At 42.2% G+C, this 22038-nt stretch overlaps 2 protein-coding genes across 5 annotated transcripts; both read right to left on the reverse strand.

The window, feature by feature from the left end:
- Positions 1 to 683: 683 nt before the first annotated feature.
- Positions 684 to 19931, reverse strand: ZNF502 (zinc finger protein 502). 4 transcript variants are annotated; one of them, XM_064496643.1, is made up of 4 exons: positions 19853 to 19931; positions 13851 to 13929; positions 8326 to 13318; positions 684 to 2079 (listed from the first exon to the last, which is right to left on the reverse strand). In XM_064496643.1, the coding sequence occupies exons 2-3, from the start codon at positions 13903 to 13905 to the stop codon at positions 11751 to 11753; spliced, it is 1623 nt and encodes a 540-aa protein (XP_064352713.1). In that variant the 5' UTR covers positions 13906 to 13929; positions 19853 to 19931; the 3' UTR covers positions 684 to 2079; positions 8326 to 11750. The 4 variants fall into 4 exon arrangements, with proteins under 4 accessions (XP_064352713.1, XP_010981076.1, XP_064352712.1 ...); XM_010982774.3 differs by having other exon boundaries at positions 13851 to 13964; XM_064496642.1 differs by lacking the exon at positions 19853 to 19931 and adding an exon at positions 7929 to 8060 and having other exon boundaries at positions 13851 to 17181.
- Positions 844 to 1659, reverse strand: ZNF501 (zinc finger protein 501). Its single transcript, XM_064496839.1, has one exon. It carries the CDS (start codon positions 1657 to 1659, stop codon positions 844 to 846), a length of 816 nt encoding a protein of 271 aa, XP_064352909.1.
- Positions 19932 to 22038: the final 2107 nt, after the last annotated feature.

The raw sequence follows: 22038 nt of genomic DNA on the forward strand, positions 1-22038 counted from the left end.
TCATGTGCATTCTCCTCACCACTAACCACCCCCCAACACATCCTGCAGCATAAATTTTTATTCATTTGGTGTCTTCCTTTTTCATAGAAATAAGAAGTCCAGAGCTTGAAGTGAAATTAGATCCAACAATGGGAGGCATCAAAATCTAAAGCTCTTCAGAGTACCCAAAATGTCCACTCAAATCCCAGTAATTTCTCTTTTCTCTGACAAAATCTGATTTTTTTTCAAGGATAAAATGGTCTTAAATGTGTTCTCCTATTTAAATCTATACATTATAGTTTTAAATAGCCCTCTGCAGATTAAGCATGAATTCATAGCCCAATTAGAAAAATGTTCTTTTTAAAAAATACATTATGAGAACCAAACAAAAACCTAACGTTGAGCTTTGTTTGCAATACCCGTAAGTAGACTGTACACAGGACCTCGTGCACACTAAGCATGCACTCGACCACTGAGCTATACTCACCGCCCTGCCCAATAACCAGATTTTTATAAACTTTTGGAATATCTCTCACTCAAAAGTCAATTACTGGTAGTTAGTTATTATATACAATTCATTTTATTCTCAAGAGAAACCCTAGTAAGTATCATCATTCCCGGGGGGGGGGGGGGTTGGGAAAAACAGGCTGAGAGAGACAAGATCATACACTCATTAAGCAGAAAGGAAGGCATTAAACTCAAGATTATCTAGTTCTGAGTGTATTTTCCTAAATTTTGGGACACATTTCCTCTTGCTCAACATACAAAACATTCATCCCAGCTGAAGACTGAGTCACAAACTCCCAAGGATTTTTTTAAATGTGTTTTCATAGAAGTCTTTCCACCCTGGTTATATCCCAAGCTTTATTCTGCAGCATGAAGTCTCTGATGTCGAACAAGCGCTGAGCTGTGCCTGAAGGATTTCCCACACTCAGCACATTCATAAGGTTTCTCTCCAGTATGAATTCTGTAATGTTCACTGAGGTGTGCTTGCTTGCGGAAGGTTTTTTCACACTCGCTACACTTATAAAGCTTCTCTCCAGTGTGAGTTCTCTCATGGTCAACAAGGGAAGAGTTCTGAGTGAAGGCTTTACCACATTTGGTACATGTGTAGGGCTTCTCTCCCGAATGGATTCTCTGATGCTGCATGAGGCATGCACTCTGATTAAAGGCCTTCCCACAGTCTTCACACTTATAAGGTCTATCTCCAGAATGACTTCTCTGATGACGAGTAAGGCATATGCTCTGACTGAAGGCTTTGCCACATTCACTGCATTTATATGGTTTCTCTCCGGTGTGAATTCTCAGGTGTTTGGTAAGAGATGGACTCTGACAAAAGGCTTTGCCACATTCAACACATTTATAGGGTTTCTCACCAGTATGAATTCTCAGATGCTGGACGAGGACTGCTTTTGTTTGAAAGGCTTTCTCACATTCATTACATTTATAAGGTTTCTCTCCTGTATGAATCCTCAGATGTTGAGTAAGATTTGACTGTTTACGGAAACAAGTTCCACATTCAGTACACGCATAGGGCTTCTCTCCCGTGTGAATCCGCTGATGCTGGGTCAGAGATGATCTCTGAGTAAAGAATTTTCCACATTCACTACACTTTGAAGGTTTCTTCCACATGTTAAGTTTCTGATGTTTCAACTGCAGTGAAATCTGGCCAGGACTCATGCTGCTTGTAAAACACGATGAAGGAGCTCACAATAGGTTCCAGTTTAGAGGAAACTTTCTCTCACATTCATGATGCTTACAAGGTACTTTCTCAAATATGATTATCCTTAGAATAACATTGTTCTCCTGGAAAGCTCTGTGTGCATGTGGTGTCCTCCCAGTCATTCCTGCAGGATTTCTCCTCCTAGTCCTCCTTCATGCATCTTCAACTCCTCCTAATGTGAACCCCTACAGACCAGGCTCTATGAGCCTCCACATTTTTTTTCAAGTCATTTAACACTTTGCCATCAGGCTTGGTCTTCTTGCCTGAAAAAAAAATTTCACAAAGGAAAATGTTCTCCATGCAGAATAAGAGACCTGCATTGCAGAGTCCTGATTTTTATCCTCTTCTCAGGAATAGAGATAGGAGATCACAATGACCTGGGGAAAAGATAAGAATAGGTGATAGGGACAAAGAGATGAAGTAGTGACAGGTCTTGGGAAATCTATAAAATGCCCTATTGTGACTGATTCTGAAACACTCAGATACTAAAAACTGATCCAGGCTGCCTCTCTCACTCCCTCTTCTTCGGAGAGACTGCCCGCACTCTCCCTATGGAGTGCATACCTACTTTCACTCCAACCTGAGTACCCAACCCCCACACCTCGTGGCCTTTCTCTCGCCTTTTGAAACAGCCTACACTCTATACAGTATGTATCTCTCTAAATTAATCTATCTTTACTCAAAACAAAAAACAAAAAATTGATCCTGGTCATCCGGGCTTATCCAGAGTGATGAACAGTAGGAGAATGTGAAAGCGGTAAGTACACTAATCTTTGGTAAATTAAGTGTTGGGGAAAACTACTATCCACCTATATAGTCTCTACTCTTCAAAAAACAGATGTAAAGTAGTTATATTTCCTTAGGTTGCCTATGAGCAGTATCTTAGCACATTAGTGATAACTGAAGAGTTTCTCTTTCAAGATCTAAAAGGTGATCCAGGCTGTAACTTTTTCTAGGTCCATGTCACCAATCCTCCCTTATTCACTCACCTTGACAAGTATCTCTTTGGACCCCTCGCTCCAAAACATTCAGCATCTGTCACTCCCCCTCGAGTTACAACTGGGAAATCTCTAAGTTTAAAAACTAGAGTACTGCTTAATGAAAGAAAAAAAGATACCACTGTTTTGTTTACAGAAAAATAAGATAGAGGTGGTTCTTAGGGAAGAAGCCCCCGTTGGACAATAACTTCACTACAGCATCATGGTCCAGGATCTGGCCACAAAAATGCTTCAGAATCTAATGGGTACTAATCAAATTCACAAGAAGAATGATGTAGAAAACAGAAAGTCACTTTACTAATTCACAATGAAAAAAATGTTATGCTTAATGTCCAGCTGGTTAATACATTCTCTCTACTATAAAAAAACTGAATGGGAACCAAATCATGTCATCAGGACACTCCTTAGGAAGCACAGAATTGGTAAAAAGTGGACTCCTTAGACAAACTTAACGAGATCAAACTTTGAACCTGATGCTTTTGATAAAGATGCAGGGAACCAGAGAACGGATATTCAGGTACACATCAGAGTGACCTCTTCTCTGGTTGGTCTGGAGACACCAACACATTCTTATTCCCTGAGGCTCCCTTCTATTTTAGTTTTCTAATTATACAAGTTACACATGAATATATCCTCACCTCAAAATACTTAGATAATATGAAAGCATAGAGGATAAAACAGTAATTTCATAACCATCACCACCCGACTCTACCCAAACAAACCCATCTCCTTCCCAGAGATTATCATTATTAAGTTTGGAGTATATTCTTTCAGTCTTTTTCCTATGTATTTTCTACACACATATAGCATTTGATTCCTTTTACATAAATGAAATTGTTAGATGCTGTTATGCAATTTGACTTTTTTTCACTAAGGAATGTGTCTTCATAACCACTTCATGTTGGCACATACAGATCTAATGAGACTGGGAGTCGACTGGTACACACTGGTGTATCTGCACAAATGGCTTAGTCAGAGATTGATCTGATTTTCTTTTTTTAATCATACTGAATGAATCTTATTGTATAAGACAGTCAGTCCAAAAATGAAATTACTCGAAATCCTACCACCCAGAGGAAAAGATAGTTGGTATTTGGATGAATTCCCTTCTAGCCTCTCTCAGTGCATATATAGACAAACATGTATACAGGTATTATGTGTACGTATCAGACTAGACTGAATTCTTCAGGTCATAAATAGTCATATTTACACTGTTCCCATAACCTAAAAATCCAGTTCACTCAGTGTTCTTACTGAGTTTAACAGATACCCAGGCTCCATACTACTTTCTGATGGCCAATAACAATGGCTGTTGTGATTATGCAGTCTCTTGTTCCAAACAAGACCAGCTCACTGCATACTCTCTGAGGAAACAATCCCCTTCACCATGGGTCTTCCAATAACTTACTATCAGTTTTCCCAGATCTGATAGCCACACCATTAAGGTATCATCCTGAGCAGTTCAGTGAGTGGCTTCAGGGTGTTCCACCACATGACTGCAGAGGGGTCTTACTGCAGTTTACGTTCACGTGATAAGAATTTACTGCACCCTTTGATCTATCCTATAACCAACTACTCCCTAGCCTTCGTTCACAACAGGCCACTCTCACTCTGGTTTTAGTAAGATGGTCCCACATCTGGGTGTTTCTGTGTTTTGAGTCTGCAGTCGAGGTACAGTGGTCACTGGTAGATCCACCTTAGGTCTGCCTAATGAGCACCCCCATAACAACCCATCCTGGGCTCTCTAGTCAGATTTCACTTACTGACAGACAAACTGTTAGGAACACAATTGACTGTTTCTGTCTGGTTTGTCTCTTAGGGACTCTTCTCAAGAGGAAGAGCAGGAATCTGAGGCCCAGATGGAGGAGAAAAAGCACCCATAAACTGTCAGCCTACTTCCTTCATACTCTGGATTCAGGGGAACCCAGAAATAGCCCATCCTTAACCAAATGACTATTTTAAGTCTGAATGAAATAATATCACTGTTCTCCTACAAGAGTACGGCCAATGACAAAAATGTCAGTGAGACGTGACGACTCACAAAGAAAGAGGGCAGGTGCTCTTAAGGACCAAGCATCTTGAGGTAAAAATTCCTCCACAGGAATTTTTGAGCCCAAAGCCCCGCCGCCCCAAACCTAATGCAGAAGCCACTGACTACAAAACTCAAAGATGGTGGGGCTACAGTAGAGGCACTGAGACAAGCACCAGGCTGAGTCAAGAGGTCTGGGTTCTAGTCTCTGTTCGGCCACTAACTTGTTCAGTGACCTTAAGCAAGTCACTCAGTTTCAACTGGGACTTTTTTTCTTATCTGTGAAATGAAAGTGAAAAACTAGATGATATCTAAAACTTCCTCTAGTACCAACATTCGGTGATTCTTTGACTCTAAAAACAGATGGGAAAAGAGCAAAAACCTCAAGGTAAGCCCTTCCAGTCCCTCTTTCATTGAAACTGGTTATTCAGTTCATTTTTATGAAAAGTAATGAGCAGCTACTATGTGTCAAGCAGTGAGATAACCTCTTGTTGGGAATAGGCTGAGTCAACAGCAGACTAACAACCCAGCTGTTAGTCTCCTACAATCAGAGGTGGAGAATTTCAGGAAAATAAGACTGCCTCTGTGTGAAGCAGAATCTCCCACAAAAGACAGTGGAAGATGTTAACGATCCCTCCAAACAGGAAATATTTTAAGAACTCCTCTGAAAAGCAAGGAAAGAACACTGTATCAAAAGGCAGGGATCCAGTTTCCAGACTAATCCATCTCAACCCACTAGCACCTCTCATGTGACACTGAACAAACTATTTTCAAACTTCTAATTAGACTAAGTCAAACTTCTAAACAATTCTAATAGGTCAAGTAAGATCCACCCATACCTCTTCCTTGTGGAAAAGTTTTCTTCACATTTCCAAGGCACTTCCTCAACACTCTGAAAAAATTCACGTCTCTACTGCAGCACTTTACACTGTATGCTAAATACTCTGACTACATCCCACCTTCCTCCACTAAACTTGAAGACAAGTATGGCATGGACTCGGGGCTAGCAGTCTCTGGGTTTGAATCCCTGTTCCAATATTTATTAGCTAAGTGATACTGGGTAAGTTACTGAATCTTTCTGTGTTCCATTTTTTTCAAATATTAAATGGAGCTGATACAAATAACTACTTCACAGGGTTGTAATGATGCATAAATGAGTTAATCCGTGGAACGTATTTAAAATACAGGCTGATAAGCATTCAACAGTCCCTGCTGTTAAATTAGTGAGTCTGTACGACTTCAAACGGCACCTATTTGTTGCTATTTCAGAGTAACGAAACAAAGGAGCTAACTCGCACAAATACTCATTCAACTCGCACATCTTTGTGAAGTGGCAAAGCGCGGAACAGCTTCTGGAACTCAGAAAAACGGGAAGTAACTCAAGAGTTCGCTTGCTCGCTCAAGTACGTACAAATAGAACCCGGGCCTCCCGACCCCCAGGCCAGGGCTCTCGAACAGCCTTCCCCCTCTCTCTCTCTCCAGGGAGAACCGGCCTCGGCAACAGGCCTCGGCTCCAAAGGGCCCTGTTCGGCCAGAAAGAAGCCTTCTCGGACCAGCCGCCGCGCGGGGCCGCCAACTTGGCTCACCAAGGACTCCGCATGCTGCCAGCCGCCTCGCCTATGAACCCTTGTGCGCCTGCGCGCTTCCACGACGCCTGTGGTACGTCGGCGCGCTCCCAGGGCGCCGGCGTGACGTCACCACTCCGCGCCACGCCAGCGACCACAGCCGTCTCCTCCCCTGCCCAGAAAACAGTCGTAAACCCATTTGTGAATCCCCCTTCCTGGAATAAGGAGGCCGAACGCTAGTGAGAGTAGGGGCCGCCACAAGGAGCTCTTACTACAGGTTTATTCACCCGGAAACCCGACCACATTTATCTTCCTAAAAACTCTTCCATGTGTCCTTTGGAGGTCTTCTAAAGGTATTCCCAAGGCTGGCTTCAACCCTCCTTACACTCATTCTCACCCGCCAGATAATTGGCCTCATAGGAACCCCGAACACCCCCAAGGCTTCCTGATCTGTGTTCAACAATCGGCTAAAACACAAGAGCTCTGCTTTGGGCATAAGTGCCAGATTCAAAGTGAGTGAACTTGGGCACTTTACTTTACCTCTCTGTACCTGTTCCCTCACTTATAAAACAAAGACATTAATGAAATCAACTCTCATAGGGTTGTCGTGAGGATTAAATGAAGTTAATTCGTGTAAATCACCAAGAGTTTCTGGTACTTAGAAATGCTCAATAAACGTTCGTCCTTTCATGTTCCTCAAATTCCAGCTACAGTCCTAATGCAGTCTTGTTTGCATTGGCTTCCAGGACCTTTCCAGCTCTCAGGTAGTGCCCCTGCCTTCCTTTTACAAAAATTTAGATCTTGCTGACCCTCATTCAGGAACTGTTCGTGCATCAGGGCTCATCCTGACACATGTATTCCAGGGCTCAGGCAGGGGCAGTAGGGCACCTGATCCACTTCCAGGCATCCCTACCGATCTGCATGCTCAGGAAAATTACCATAATATCCTTAGTGTGCAGTTGTAGGCACTCAATAAACACTTAATAAATGAATGAGATGCAGTAGAGAAGTCACCTGCTCAAATTTCCAGATAGGCTATTTTCCCAAAATGGAATCCCTTTAGGAGGCTGAAAACGGGAGTGGAGATGACAAAGACTGAAACTATCACTAACCATCTTCAGCTAAAAGGGGACTCTTTGTACAACTGTCAGCTGACATGCCACGGAACAATAATGTTGAGTTTGCCTTTCTTTTCACCAAGAGTCACATTTTCAGCATTTCTTTGGAATCAGATAGCAAGTTCTTCCTTCACAGCCCTAACATCCCACAGGCCAGAAAGCCCTGGGCTACTCATGTTTCCACTTTAAGGCTTCAACGACTCTCTAAATCAGCAGGCTCTGCTGGGTGGAAACTAACTCTGGAGTGGGGTACCCTAGGCAGAGCAGGTTACTAGAAAGAAAAATCTGGGGCTTAACTGCAGTTTGGTTTGAGCTTTTTCAATGATAGGTGGAAAATGGATTGGAGGTAGGGACACCAAAAACATTCCACGAAACTAAAATGATCCTAGTTCTGCTCTAGCATTAGCTGCAAGAGTGAAGCTGGAGCCACCTGGGGTCATGACTAGATTTCCACATTATGTAGGAAGAAAGATGGCGTCAAAATGCAAAACCAACTTATTTCTCACCCTCACTTACATGCAGTCAGGTCTGATTCCGAGGGCCAAAAATCTTGATCTAAAGTGAGCTCCTTCAACTCTCAGGAGGAGGGCATAACAGACACAAGTGAAGAGGCATCATGGAGCAGAGGTGCAACCAATGAAGAGAAATCTGAGGGAAAGTGAGGACACTGGAATTTCAGTTTCACCTGACACTTACTAGCTGTGTGAACTGTGTGACAAGTCCAACCACCTTTCAATTTTTCCTTTTGTTGTTTTGAGGGTCTCATGTGGCTTCATTCCATGTCCTTCTGAAGTCACAAATTAAGTTTCAGCACACTGAGTATAAGTGACACATTCCAGTTCTTTATCATTCCAGAGCCCAAGGAAAGCCATAAACTCAGAAAGTACTTCTATGTTGGGGTTCCCAAGCTCACCTGCTCTCCTACAAGGCCAGCATCACTGCTCAGCTCCTGTCTGTCTGATTTCATGGATATTCCACTTGACAGCTGTGCTTCTACTGCTGCATGTATTTTCCTTTTCCTGTTGATCCTGACAACATATCTGAAAGCACTTTGTTAAACTCTGATGACACACTTAAATGCCTAATTTGTAACAAAACAAAAAAGATTTTTTTTTTTTTGCTACCTATTACTCTATCTCATGAGATCCTGTTTGTATCAGAGTGGACTACATACTTGGTATCTTGGGAAAAAGTCCAGAATTCTTGCCTCTGGAGAACACTTTAAGACACATTCATGTATTCACCATACCTCCTTCCTGCTGGTAACTGTGGATCTAAGTCACAGCCTGTAGGTGGACATGGAGAAGTGTCTTACTCAATTTCAGTTGAGCCCAACAAATATGTATTGAGCACCTTCTCAGTGCCAGAGACTATGGATACAAAGATGAATAAATTTCACACGGCCCCTGCCTTGAGGGAGTTGACAGTCCAGCAAGAAGAGAAAGACTTGCAAAATAGCTATTACAGCCTATTATGATACATAAAATGATGACGGTACAAAATACAGAAATTTAAAAAAAAAAAGTGAGGTCACAGGCTTTAAAGAGATATTGCCTGGGCACATTCAAAAGTGACAAATGTAAGCCTTTCAGGCACTCAGAAGCAGGGAAAGGGAACAGTATGTGCAAAGGTGCCAAAGTAGAGTCCAGTGGTGGTGCTGAATCATAGAAATTTGCACTATGGAGCAGAATGTGCCAGGCAGGGGATGTCTGCTGAGAATGGTGATGCAGGCATGGGCCAGATGAGGATGCCCGCTTGAGGCTAGAACTATTCTCAGAGAGGACAACAGAGTTGCCACAGTTGTCTTGCAAAGACCATCCAGAAGAAATGTGAAAGATGGCCTAGTGGGGCCAGACACTGTGAGACTGGTTAGGTAAGTAGAAAAATAGCCTAAAAAATAAACTGGGGAACTGGAGTAAAGCAGTAGTGGTGGAGATGGGCTCCAGATTTAGGAGAGAATGTCAACAGGATATAGTGGCTGATTGGATATGAGGGAAGACTGAGGAAGAGGGCAGTTCCTATATGGGGCCCAGTTGGAGTGACTAGGCACATGGTGAGCCAGCAACCAAGAGAAAATCAGGAGCAAATATTTGTAAGTGTGAGAATATGGGGTGAGGGTAGTGTAATAATGATGAGGTCCTTTTCTTCCTGTTTCCCCAAGAACTGAAAATGGTACCAGACTCTCTTAGTCTGAGGATTAAAAAATCTTGTTTCATCGATTCCGTTTTAGAAAATCCTTCTAACAAGGATTTAGGCATCTTTCACCCTTAGGTTTTCCCATTTCTTCCTCAAGAAAACTCCCCCTATCCTCTCTAATCTCCACTCAAGACTCCAAAGATAGGGGCATATTAATATTACTCTAAATACCTACTTATCAGGAAGGCCCTCAAGTTTTTGGTGGGCAAAGCTTGATTAAAATATATTTATTCAACAAATAAATATTTATTGAACATTTACTAGGTACCAGCAGTGACTTCCATAGTGTTTTTTTTTTCATTCAGAAAATAGAAATAAATTGACATTTGCTTTCAGCAGACTATATTTTCTTCTCATGAGCATAAAAAATAAAGTATTCATAGTTATTTTTGCCCATAGGATATTAATTTACTCAATTATTAGTTGCCCTATGGCAGGCTTTGAGAACATAATCTTTATAGCTGAAGAGGGAAAAAGTGTGTTATTTCTGCCACATTTCCATTACCCGGCAATTAATTGCTCGAACCAATGCTTGTAAGGGAAAAAAATCAATACTGAGTTCCAAATAATCAACCATTCCAGAATTAACTTACTTCAGTGGTTTTTAATAGTCATATTTTAAAAACTATATAAGCTTCAGAGCAGAGAAGCTATTTCAAATACCAGTCAAAGGCTACCCTTCCTCAATTTTCCAGAGCTGAATCCCTGGGTAGTCGTTAAGGACATGAGAATGAAGAAATAAAGGGAAACGTGTCCTTTCTTTCTCTAAAAAGAATAAAATACCATCACAGTCATAGCAAAACGTGCTGTCCTCATCTTCAGGGATTTGAAAAAGAGGTAATTCTTTCTTGAATTCTTTCCAAATTCATTCCATGAGAAGTGTTTCCTAAGCTACTCATAATCCACAGGGAAAGATAAGTACCCAGGAGTAAGAGAGTCTCAGTCAAAAGAGAAACATGAGATCTAATGAGTCTATGGTGACAGCCACTATTGCCAGGATTACACAAAACCTAGCCCTCCCTGCTACAGTGGTCAGCACTCTCTCAGGGACTGGCCCAGCAGCCCCCAAGCCCAGCCAACCTGGAAGGCTATTTTCCATGATCACTGATGTTTTCTCCTCTCTAACGGCTAACAAACTAAGGCCCACTTTGTTAATCCTAGTGGGCCCCTCTCCCCTGGTCCCTGTGCACTAATGGCCCAGCCAAATTTACAAGAGACAAGAGGACACCCTAGTGCATGACAGGGATGTGTGGGTGGCTTGCTCAGTCACATGCAGGCTTCCTGCTCTGAGGCCTCTCATCACTAGTGACCTAACACAAACCATTTCCCTTCTGGATAAGCCAACATTCCTCTGGGACAGCAGTTAGGTCCTCCTCTCTGTGACCTTCTGAGCAGATCTGACTTCCTTCCCACAAACTGACATCATTCAAGAGAAGGCTCTCTTGACCTTCCATTTCCTCCTTAGCCCCACATCACCTTCCTGTTTGAAAAGATCTGGAAAGATCTCCCTCACCCTAATAAAACCCTTCTTCAACAACATTTCTGTAGCAATTGGCTCAGTTCTGGCCACACATCCCCTTATTTGGTGAATGAATGAATAAGGATTCTTTGTTTTCACTTCTTTCTGTCCCCCTTCGTGGTACCACTTCCACAGATGGGCAGCCTCCCCACAGGAGCATGCTCAGAGCTGCCTTGGGTATCCAAAGGCCGCTCAGCACAACCTCAGAACTGCTGCCACTTTGACACTGACAACTGGTGTTTGGAGAAGCACCTCAGCCTCCTGGCCAGTGAACACAGGTGACAGGTTGGAAAGGTGAGGCAGGGGTACAGTAAGGGAAACACAATGCTAACTTCACCAAGGGCACCTCAGGTATGAGAGTGCTGTGAGGAGAGAGGAGGGGCAAGGGGCAAGGGGCAAGGAGTTATCTGAAAAGCAGGACTTCCTACCCTGTATTCCCAGATGCCCGCCTGGAGTAGGCACCGCATTCTCCAAGCGCCCACCTCCATTCCTGGAAATACTCTTCCAAGTGCAGTATCCCAGAGTCCCTCATCATTCCCTCCAGGACTCTGCCTGTCCCCCTCCCCTCAGCCAGATTCCCAGTCACTCTCTTTAGAGAAACTGTCATAACCTAAATGCCAGGTTTATTCACCACCGTGAAGTTTCTGATGTCTGAAAAGGACTGAACTATGTCTGAAGAATTTTCCACATTCGATGCACTCATAGGGCTTCTCACCAGTGTGAATCCTGTAGTGCTCACTAAGGTGTGCGTACTTGCGGAAGGTCTTCTCACACTCGCTGCATTTGTACAGCTTCTCGCCAGTGTGAGTTCTGTGATGTTCAGTAAGAGATGTGTTGTGAGCAAAGGCTTTCCCACATTCTTTACATTTATAGGGCTTCTCTCCAGTATGAATTCTCATATGCTGAGTGAGACAGGTATTCTGATTAAAGCCCTTCCCACATTCGTTGCATTTATAGGGTTTTTCTCCGGTGTGACTTCTCTGATGCCGAATAAGGCAAATGCTCTGAATGAAGGCTTTACCACATTCACTGCATTTGTAGGGTCTTTCCCCAGTATGAATTCTCTGGTGCTTAGTGAGTGGGGTGCTCTGAGCAAAAGCTTTGCCACACTCCTTACATTTGTAGGGTTTTTCTCCAGTATGAATTCTCTGGTGTTTAATAAGGGATGGACTCTGACAAAAGGCTTTCCCACATTCCTTACATTTATAGGGTTTCTCTCCAGTATGAATTCTCTGATGCTGAGACAGGTTTGCCTTTGTATGGAAAGTTTTTCCACACTCTTCACATTTATAGGGTTTTTCCCCAGTGTGAATTCTCTGATGTTGGGTAAGATTTGAGTGTTTGCGAAAAGAAGAGCCACATTCGCTACATAAATAAGGTTTCTCACCAGTGTGAATTCTCTGATGATGGATGAGGTGCGTGTTCTGACTGAATGCCTTCCCGCATCTATTACATTTGTAAGGCTTCTCTCCAGTGTGAATTCTCTGGTGCTCGGTGAGATGGGAATGATTGCGGAAAGAACTCCCACATTCACTACATTTATATGGCTTCTCTCCAGTGTGGATTCTCTGGTGCTGAGTAAGAAATGATCGACATCGAAATGTTTTCCCACACTGCTCACATCCATACGGTTTCACTCCGGTGTGGATTCTTTGATGTCGAACAAGGAATGAGCTGCGACTAAAGGTTTTCCCACATTCCTCACAAGTGTAGGGTCTTGTGTGGGTTCTCTGGTGTTGGGTATAGGATGAGCTCTGAGTAAAAGTTTTTCCACATTCGCTACATTTCCAAGATGTTTTCTGTGTAGAGAGGACTGGACATTTAGTTTTGTCTGAAATCTCACTGGAGTGTATGCTGTCTGTGTCCCACTGATGGAGGTTCTCTTCTGTAGAAACCTTGAGATGTGTAACAAGGCTTGAGGTCAAAAGCAGGCTTCGCTCAAAATTATATTCTTGGCTAATTATTTCTGGAGGTGCTTCCTTGTGGATGAAAGTTATTCCTCCAAAACGTTTGTCTTGGAAAAGGCATGCTTCAGGAACCTCTCTGGTAGGGTTTTCCCTCATGCTCTTACATACATACTTTTCTTCAAATGTAGGATTCTGGCACTGATCCTTGTGGTATCTCTTTGCTGCTATCCCTGGCAAGTCAATTTCAGAGCCGTCCTGCTCCGGAGCAGGCTTGTTCACCCAACCTGAAAGAAACCATCTGAGTGAATGTCTCTTGTGCAAGGCAGAGTGGAGGCCCCTGAAGTTTTAGGGACCTAACTTTGACAGGTCTCAGTAACAGCTGATGAGTAACAACCAATTAAGAGTGAGAGGGGCAAGTAATTCCAAGGTGCAGGTGGTGGAGGAGATCTGCATCAGGGCAGGGGGCCACCATTAATGAGGAGCCCACACAGTGGGCGGCTGCAGACACCAAGGAAGAGAGACAATCAGAGACAAGGGAGCTAAAGGGAAAAAAACAGATAATAACTAAAATTAGGGCAAGACAGGAAACATGGATGGTTTGTATTCAGAGAGTGGATAATGGGAGAATGTGAAAGCACAAAATACTGGAAATGAGATCAAATGCCTATTGGGGGGAAAGCCGGCCCCAAGAGATGCTCACCCACACACACCCCTGACATCCTTAAAATAAAGGGTAATTTTCTCTCCTGAGCTTCAGTTTCTCTTGTAAGAGTTCTAAAGCCCTCCTATTTCTCCCATGGTCTATCCTTTGCTCACCTGGACAAATCTCTCTTCCAGTCTCTCTCTCTTCAGCTTCTTGCATATTCAACATCCACAAATCTTCTCTCTGCCTTGACTGTAAAAGACTTCAAGGTTGGAAAACTGGGAGCCCTGCTCATAGGGGGAAAAAGGTAGGGGAGGGGATATCACTGCCCCAGGAAACAGAAAACTGAGAAAGAGCTGTTGCCGAGGAACACCACCTAATAACTCACACAAAACCTGACAGGACAGGAGTGTGGCTGCATCACCAAGAGTCAGGGGTGGCTGCCAGCTTTCTAGGTGCACAGACTCCATTTGTCAGTTGTCCAAGAAGTGACAGCCAGACAGGCTGATATATTAGCAAACACTCAAGCACTTGATAAATAAATCAGAATGTTATTTATAACTATAAAGTAAATAGGAATATTCATGTCAATTAGTGTATCCTGTCTATTACATAATAATCTATATGATAAGTCAATTAATATAGCTAAAAGTGCCCAGGGAAATGGCCTCAAAGCAAGGCTAATGCATTAAATCTGATTCACCCACCTCCACTATAGGTCAAGGAGCTGGGCAGTAGTTAGAGAACTCTCTCTATTTGATACAACCTAGAGATACACTGATTGTCTTTTCTTCTAGATGTCATAGCAATTAAAATTTTTTTCTTCAGGTATAGCTCAATATAACAGTGTAGCCTGCAGTTAAAAACCACTTTAATTGTGAAATAATTTTCAACTTACGAAGAGTTGCAAAAATAATACAAAGAGTTTCTGCTTGATTTTGGAAAGTCAAAAATCATAACTGTTCATCCACCAGTTTCTCTTCATATACCCTGAAGTGAAAAGTAGAATTGGAAGCCTTATTTCAAGAAAAACGCAAGACAGAGAGATGGTTTACCATCAGCATAGGCTGTCTGCTGAAGTACATAATAAGGCTGGCCCTGTGGGCTTCTCATCAAGGCCTGTGCTTCTGTGTTAAGTTTTAAAAGTTTAAGAGGATCCTGTCTGGGATTTCCTGATCCTCTTCCATAGGAGGGACATAAAATGGACCCACTGCAGAATCCTACAGAAACTCCTGCAGTAGAGTGGGCTTTGGATATAATCAGAGCCAGACAGCAGAGAAAAAGTCAAACATGTCCCCACCCACCCACAGATCACATCACAGCTGGACAAAGACATTAAACCAGGAGTTACAAATACAGGAACTATAGAGGTAGAAATATGGGGTGCTATGGAATGTAGGGCTGAGGGGACCTAATCTAATCTGGGAAAGAAAACCTCCCTGAAGAAGAGACAAGTAAGAATTCAACAGATAAAGAGAGAAAAGAAGATACCAGAGAGATGAAATAGAATATACAAAAGGAATGGCGCTCAGTACTCGGGAAGAATGAAAGAGATCTAGTAAGGCCAAAATATTAAGCACTAGAAATAAGACATGAAGCCTGAGGCAAGCTAAGGCCGGATCAGATATAATCCTGCAACGCATTTTAAGTAATTTAACCTAAATAGAGCAGAAAGCCATAAAAAGGGATTGGAAAAGGTTTGAAAAAAGATGTGACGTGATTAGATTTGCTATTTAAAACAAACGAACACACATCCTTCCGCCCACGGTGCAGAGAAAAGTACGCACAAGGCAGGAAAGGTAGGAGGGAAGGTGAAGGCTGGAAGACCCCCAGGAGGCTGTGTCAGCAGACCAGTAAGGGGACAACCAACAGGACAGGATGAATACAGAGGGAGGCGTGAGGGAGAAGTTAATGATAATATGCTGGTTTGGGGCTTGAGTGATGACAGTGATATTGAGTGAGAGTGGGAACACTGGTTTGGGAAGCAAAAGGATACATTTAGTTTGAAATACGGAACAAAGGAGACAGGTGTGGGCTGAAAATGTACATTTATGACGTTTACTTTTGTCGTAAAGAAAGTAACTGAAATTCTGGGAGTAACAGATAAAATCATCAAAGGAGTGTAGCTAGGAAACCTCAACACTGAGTTTACACATTTATAAGGAAGTTTAACCTTGGCTTTTGATTTTAGAGATTCCTAATCCCCTGGGAGAAATAAGTAAAATAATTTAATGTGTGACAAAAACTGGCATTTCTTATCATTAAAAAGTTGATTATTCCAAATTACGTTAGGACTGTTGCTTAACTATCTGGAAAAAAACACTTAGTGAGAGTCCTATCTCACACCACATACCAAAATAAACTGAGTAAAGGGTTAAAAATAAAAAATAAAGCCACAGAATAAAACAGATAAATGATTCATTTTAGGGTCATGGTAGATTTTTCTAAGCATTATGCAAAAAAGCACAAACTAACTACAAACAACAAAACTAGATAAATCTGGCCACTGAAAAGCAGTCATCTCTGTATCAAAATACAAATAAAATTATGTTTTTTTAAATGGGGGGAGGTAATTAGGTTTGCTTGTTTATTTACCAGAGGTACTGGGAATTGAACCCAGGACCTCTTACATGCTAGGCATGCACCTTACCACTGAGCTACACCCTCCCCACTAAATAAAATTAAAAGGCAAACAATCTAGGAAAAGTACTTTTGACTTATACATCAAGGAGTTAATAGATAAAAAGATCTGATAGATAAAAGACTTCTTATTAATGAGTTAAAAAAAAAAAGATGAACTTAGAGAAAAATGGGAAGTACAATAAATACACCAAGAATTACAAAAGACCAACAAACACATCAAAACAAAGTTCCACCCCACTGGTAATCAAAGAAATGGGAAGTGAAAGAATGAAGAATCGATTTTTATATCAAGTTGGAAATTCTCTTTTTAATGCTAAAACTGGCAGAGGTGCATGGAAAGAGAGCTCATATGCCACTGGTGGTAATGGAAACTGGTACCATCTCAATAGAGATAATTTGGCAAAATATATTAGGTCTTAAAGTCATAGGCTGAGTTGTAGCTTGTAGGCACTGGATCTCAATCTGTACTATATATAACACCCAGCATGTAGCTCAGAGGATCCTCCAAGTCATTGGAATGTTGTAACAATGCCTATACTATTTAACCTAGTAATCCTACTGTTAGAATTTTCTGATAGAGAAGGAATTTCCCAGAGACAGAAAAAAACAAACTGAATTCTTTTGTCACCTGTAAAAAAAAAAAAAAATCCCCTGACATGTTGTTGGAAAACACAATTTTTCTTTTGATGGACACTGAGGCTTAACAAATTAGCAAATTATGGCCAATGATGGTACTTCCACATGGTGAAAATTATACAGACAGCAGATAATTGAAAGTGAAAATATGTAACAATGTGGAAAAATCCTTATGCTATATGCAAGTGGAAAAAAACACAGGATATTAAAACTTAAAATACAATCATACATGAATGCTAAAATATGCATATAAATAAGATCAAGAAGGGAAATTGATTATGATCACATGAATTATGAATGATTTTCGTCTCTATTTACCAAATTTCCTCAATTATCTATATTTTGCCTTATTTTGAAAAAACTAACTTTGATCTCTCAGACTATCAAACCGTTATCCATGGTCATTTCTGCGAAATAAGATTACGGTAAACTTTTGTTTTAAGACCTTTCTTCTTGTAATGTTTGGAGGTTTTCCTGTAGAAATAAATAAATAACCCTGAAATCCAAGTGAAAAAATATTATCAGAGACTAGCACAGAGATTTCTGTACAAAGATCACATTGTTACCATAATTATAAAAAAAAAACTGGCAAATAAATATTTATGTCATATCAATATGATAGATTTTAAAACTGTTAAGAATCAAGTTTTCAAAGAATATTCATGAGAAAATACAATATGTTAAATAAAACAGGAGACTACAAAACACTGAAAAAATGTACACATATATAAAGGATTCAATAAACAGAAGCTATTCTTAATATACAGATATATACAAAAGACACACATAAAGGACAGAGGGAAACCCACCAAAACGTCAACACACTTATCTCTAGATCATTGAATGGGTTACTTTACTTTGTCCTTTATAGTCTTCTACATATTTCATTGTCCCTGCAATAAACATGAATTATTTTTATAGTCAGAAAAATAGTTACTTAAAAACAAGAGATCTCGCTAATTGGTTTAAACACACGCACACACACATTTTTTAAAATGTCGTATCTAATGGATATGGTATTGGCCTCCCACTCAGAAGAAGATCGAAGTGGCAAAGTGGACTGGACTGGGAGTCAGGAAACTTTGCTCTGCCACAGCCCACATGAGTAGGCCTACGAGACAGGGTATTTGTCTGAAATAGGTGACAAATTAGATAATATCCATGAGTCCTTCCAGCTCCAACGTTCTATGAAACCCTTGACTAAATGAGTTAATTAGTTCACATAAAGCATTTATAAAGGTATCTGCCACATAATAGGCAGTTAATAGGTGCTCAATAGGGGTTAGGCATTATTATGTTTGACACTAAAGCCTAAAGTCAAGGAAGGACAGGTTGGTGACCACCACGCTCCTCTAGACATGGATCATCTGAGCTGTCAGTTTGTCTATGTCAAAGCAAACCTGGCCTTTCTAGTTCGAAAACAGAAGTAGACAGTATGTAGACGAATAAGCTTGGTAGTGTTTCAAAAAAAACTTTTTTTTTTTTTTACAAAAATAGGTGGTAGCCCAAATTCAGCCCATGGTCATAGTTCGCTGACCTCCTGAACTCTTAAGTTGTACAGATGCTTCTACAAAAGCATAGTGTGTACTAATCTGTTAGTGATTTTAAGATGCTAAAAGGAACTATTTGAGTCCAGATTTGGCGGAAACTGGTATTATGGGAGGGAGATATAGATATGGATATAGATACAGATATAGATACAGATAGATATAGACATATCCATCCTCGTTTTGCTAAAACTAACAGGGAGCTGGCTTCCTCCTCATCCCTTGTAAGGTTTCTTCCTGCTGCCACTTCCCTACATTTCAAGAATTAGATTCAAGGGAAGCCACGTGGGGTTTTTTAAAAGAATTTGAAACCACAATTCCTTCCAATAAGAGAAACACCTAAATGTACTCTTCTCTGAAGCCCTTCTTGACTTGCCTGTTGGCCCCAAGTAATGTACTCACCCAGGCTGCAGCAGCACACCTTTGGCAGCCTTGGGTCACTTAGCAAGAACGTGTCCTTGGATAAATCATCTGTTCTCTCCCTACTTCAATTTCCTCACTAAAAACTACAGACAATACTTTCTTGTGAAGGTTAAATAAATTAGCACAACTGCTTCAAACAGTGCCTGGTACGTGTTAAGTGCCAAATAAATGGGGTTTAAAATATTACCACAGAAATCTGCTCACGTATTTTATCTTCCAGCACTACCCTGGAAATGTCCTCCCACTTGGCGGGCTCCGACGTCACTCACTCTGTAGCCCCGCCCCTAAGTTGCGTACTGTTCGGCCTGTAATGGATAGTAACTTCTTGTCATTAGACATCAACGTTTGCATAGTGCTATCACGTACATGCCGTCAACTGAGCTTTGTAGAGAAAAGAAGGCAGTGACAGTTCAACTTTATAGATCAAGAAACCGCCTCTGATCAAGAGACCTGGGGAATTGTAACCCAAGTCTCGAGACTCCCTAGCTACTGCGCTTTACACTATTTGCCTTCTCCTAGTAAATCGGTCCCTTTAAAAATTTAAGCTGCAGGACTGGTTACGGGGGAAGCAACTGGTATCCAAACCGAAAACTCTGGCCCCCAGGATTTCCTTTCCGAACACGGGTCCTAGCTGTTGATCACTTATCCATCACTCATTCACTCATTCATTCATTCACTAATTCACTCATTCACTCCACCATTGCCTTAAGCGTATCCTCTGTGCCAGACCCTGGTGAGTGAAGTGTTGAAGCTGCAAGCCTGTCCTGTCCGGCCGGGGTAGCCAGGAGTTCAGGGTCGCACGCGCAGGTAGCTATCCGGGGAGAAAGAGGCCCGGGCAGGCTTCCTTCATAAGCCTGTGCCCGCCGCCCCAGCCGAGATGCTGCCGGAGCCGTAGCTTTCCCCTCCCTGGGGCCCCGCCTGCTCACCGTGAGGTCCGGGGGTTCCCCGCGGGGCGGCGACCACGGTCCCACCGGTACATGGGAACCCAGGCTCAGTCCCCCGGGCCGGAAGAGCAGTGGCGCAGCCGGTAGTGCGTCACTAGCGGCGCCGCGGCTTCCGTCTCGCGCAGCCCTCAGCTGCCTCTCTAGGATCGGGAGGAGCATCTCGATGGGGGTCCCAAAGAAGATGACGCGCGCCTGGTTTCGCTCCACGCCCAGAGGAGTTCATGATACCCCATGAAAGACCGCCTTGGGCCTGAACACAGTGACCACCTCATGCCTCGGGAAAACTGTAGATGGGGGAGTTACAGTTGGAAAGAGTGCTGAGTAGGAGTCAGAATGGGCCATCTTAGCAAGGGACTAGTATATTCCATCAGCTGAAAATAGCTCCTGATTAAGAACCTTGACCTCAACACTGGGCTCTGACCAGGGGGCTGGATGGTGGTTCACAAGAGAGGTGCTTAAAAAGAGATGAAAAGAACAGAGTTACGGCACCCGTCTATCCACAACTCAATCCATGGCATCAGTCACAAAGATTATATATACATTAAATCAATGTGTTCCTGAATTGAATTCCTTTTGAATTAAAGATTGCCCTTGAAAAAAGGTCATTAACAAGTCTCTCCTCACTGACTTGTCTGCAGGCTATTCAGAATTCCCTGCTGTCCAGCTCCCCTCTAGTCTGGCTTCCCAAATGCCCAGCCCTCTGGAATCTCGCCCTAGAGTTTTCCAAAGAATTCTCTTTCCAGATTCGTTTGCTTCTTTTCAATTTTGGTATCAATATCTGAACAAGGCATAGGAGACCAAAATAAATAATATGTAGCAAAAATGAAAACAGAATCATCTTTATATTCTAGATGGGAAACATGAGACTATATTTAGATTTGAGGAAACCCAATGAACAACTCCCTTTAAAGAAGCAACAGGGGGAGGGTATACCTCAAGGTGGTAGACCGCATGCTTAGCATGCATGAAGCCCTGGGTTCAATCCCCAGCACCCTCTCTAAGAATAAGTAAACCGAATTACCTCCCCCCACCACAAAAAAAAAAAAAAAAAAAAAAAGCAGCAGCAGCAGCAACATAGCACTGGGGCCAAGAATGTGGTATCTGGGGCCAGATTGCCAGCAGTCAAATGCTGCCTCTGCCACAAGCAGTTACTTGACTTCTCTGTGCCTCAGTTTTCCTATCTGTAGAATGGGTTAATGCTAGTACCTTTTTCATGACGATGTTTTTAGAATTTAAAAAATTAATGGGCAGTGCATTACAGAAACAGCCTCTGGTTCAGTTATTGCCTGTAAGAGGGCCAATATGTCCTTAGGGTGTTTCATTTCTTTATTTCCCGAGGTTAAGAGACTTCTCTTCCAAATTTCCCCATGAGCATGGACCACGATAAATGCTTATTTAGAGTCCGTGTAAATATTAACCCTTCTTCCTTTTGATATTTGGAGGGCCCGGGTTAGTGCTATAAGTTCAGCCTTTTGGGCAGAGGTGGCTGGGGGGAGTGCAAAAGCCTCTGTCATCTGGGACTCAGTGGTTACCACGTTACCAGCTTTACATTGTCCATTTTTTATGTAGCTGCTCTTGTCTGTAAATAGTTTCCAATCAGGTTCCGGGAGAGGCTTGTCGTTTAAATTTAATCTGCTTGAATAAACAGTTTCTAGTTTCTAGGCAGTCATGATTTAATTTGTTGTTTTCAGGTTCTGCAGTGCATGTTGGTAGCAGGGTGGCTGGGTTTAAAGTCGTCACTGTTCTTAAAGTGATGGTTAGGTTATCTAGTAAAGTTGCTTGATATTTTCCCATTCTTCCTGTGGGGAGCCAATATCCCCCTTTCTGCTGTAGTAACACAGTGATCTGATGAGGCACGTAGATTACTATGGTCTGTCTAGGGTGAACTTTTCCACTTCCTGCAGCAAGTCACAGGGGGCTGCAACTGCTTGAAAGCATGGGGGCCATCCTTTTGCTGTATTGTCCAGTTGCTTGGACAGATGTGCAACTGGGCGAGGGATAGTCCCAAGCATCTGGATTAAGACACCCAGTACTATCCTCTGCTGCTCGTGCACCTATAGCTTGAATTCCTCTTTTAGGTCTGGCAACCCCAACACTGGAGCTGAGAGCAATCGAGTCTTAAGAGTGGTGAACACCTGCTGCCATTCCCCCGTCCATACCAAAGGTTC

Source organism: Camelus dromedarius, chromosome 17 (assembly GCF_036321535.1).
Source record: "Camelus dromedarius isolate mCamDro1 chromosome 17, mCamDro1.pat, whole genome shotgun sequence".
Lineage (NCBI taxonomy): Eukaryota > Metazoa > Chordata > Mammalia > Artiodactyla > Camelidae > Camelus > Camelus dromedarius.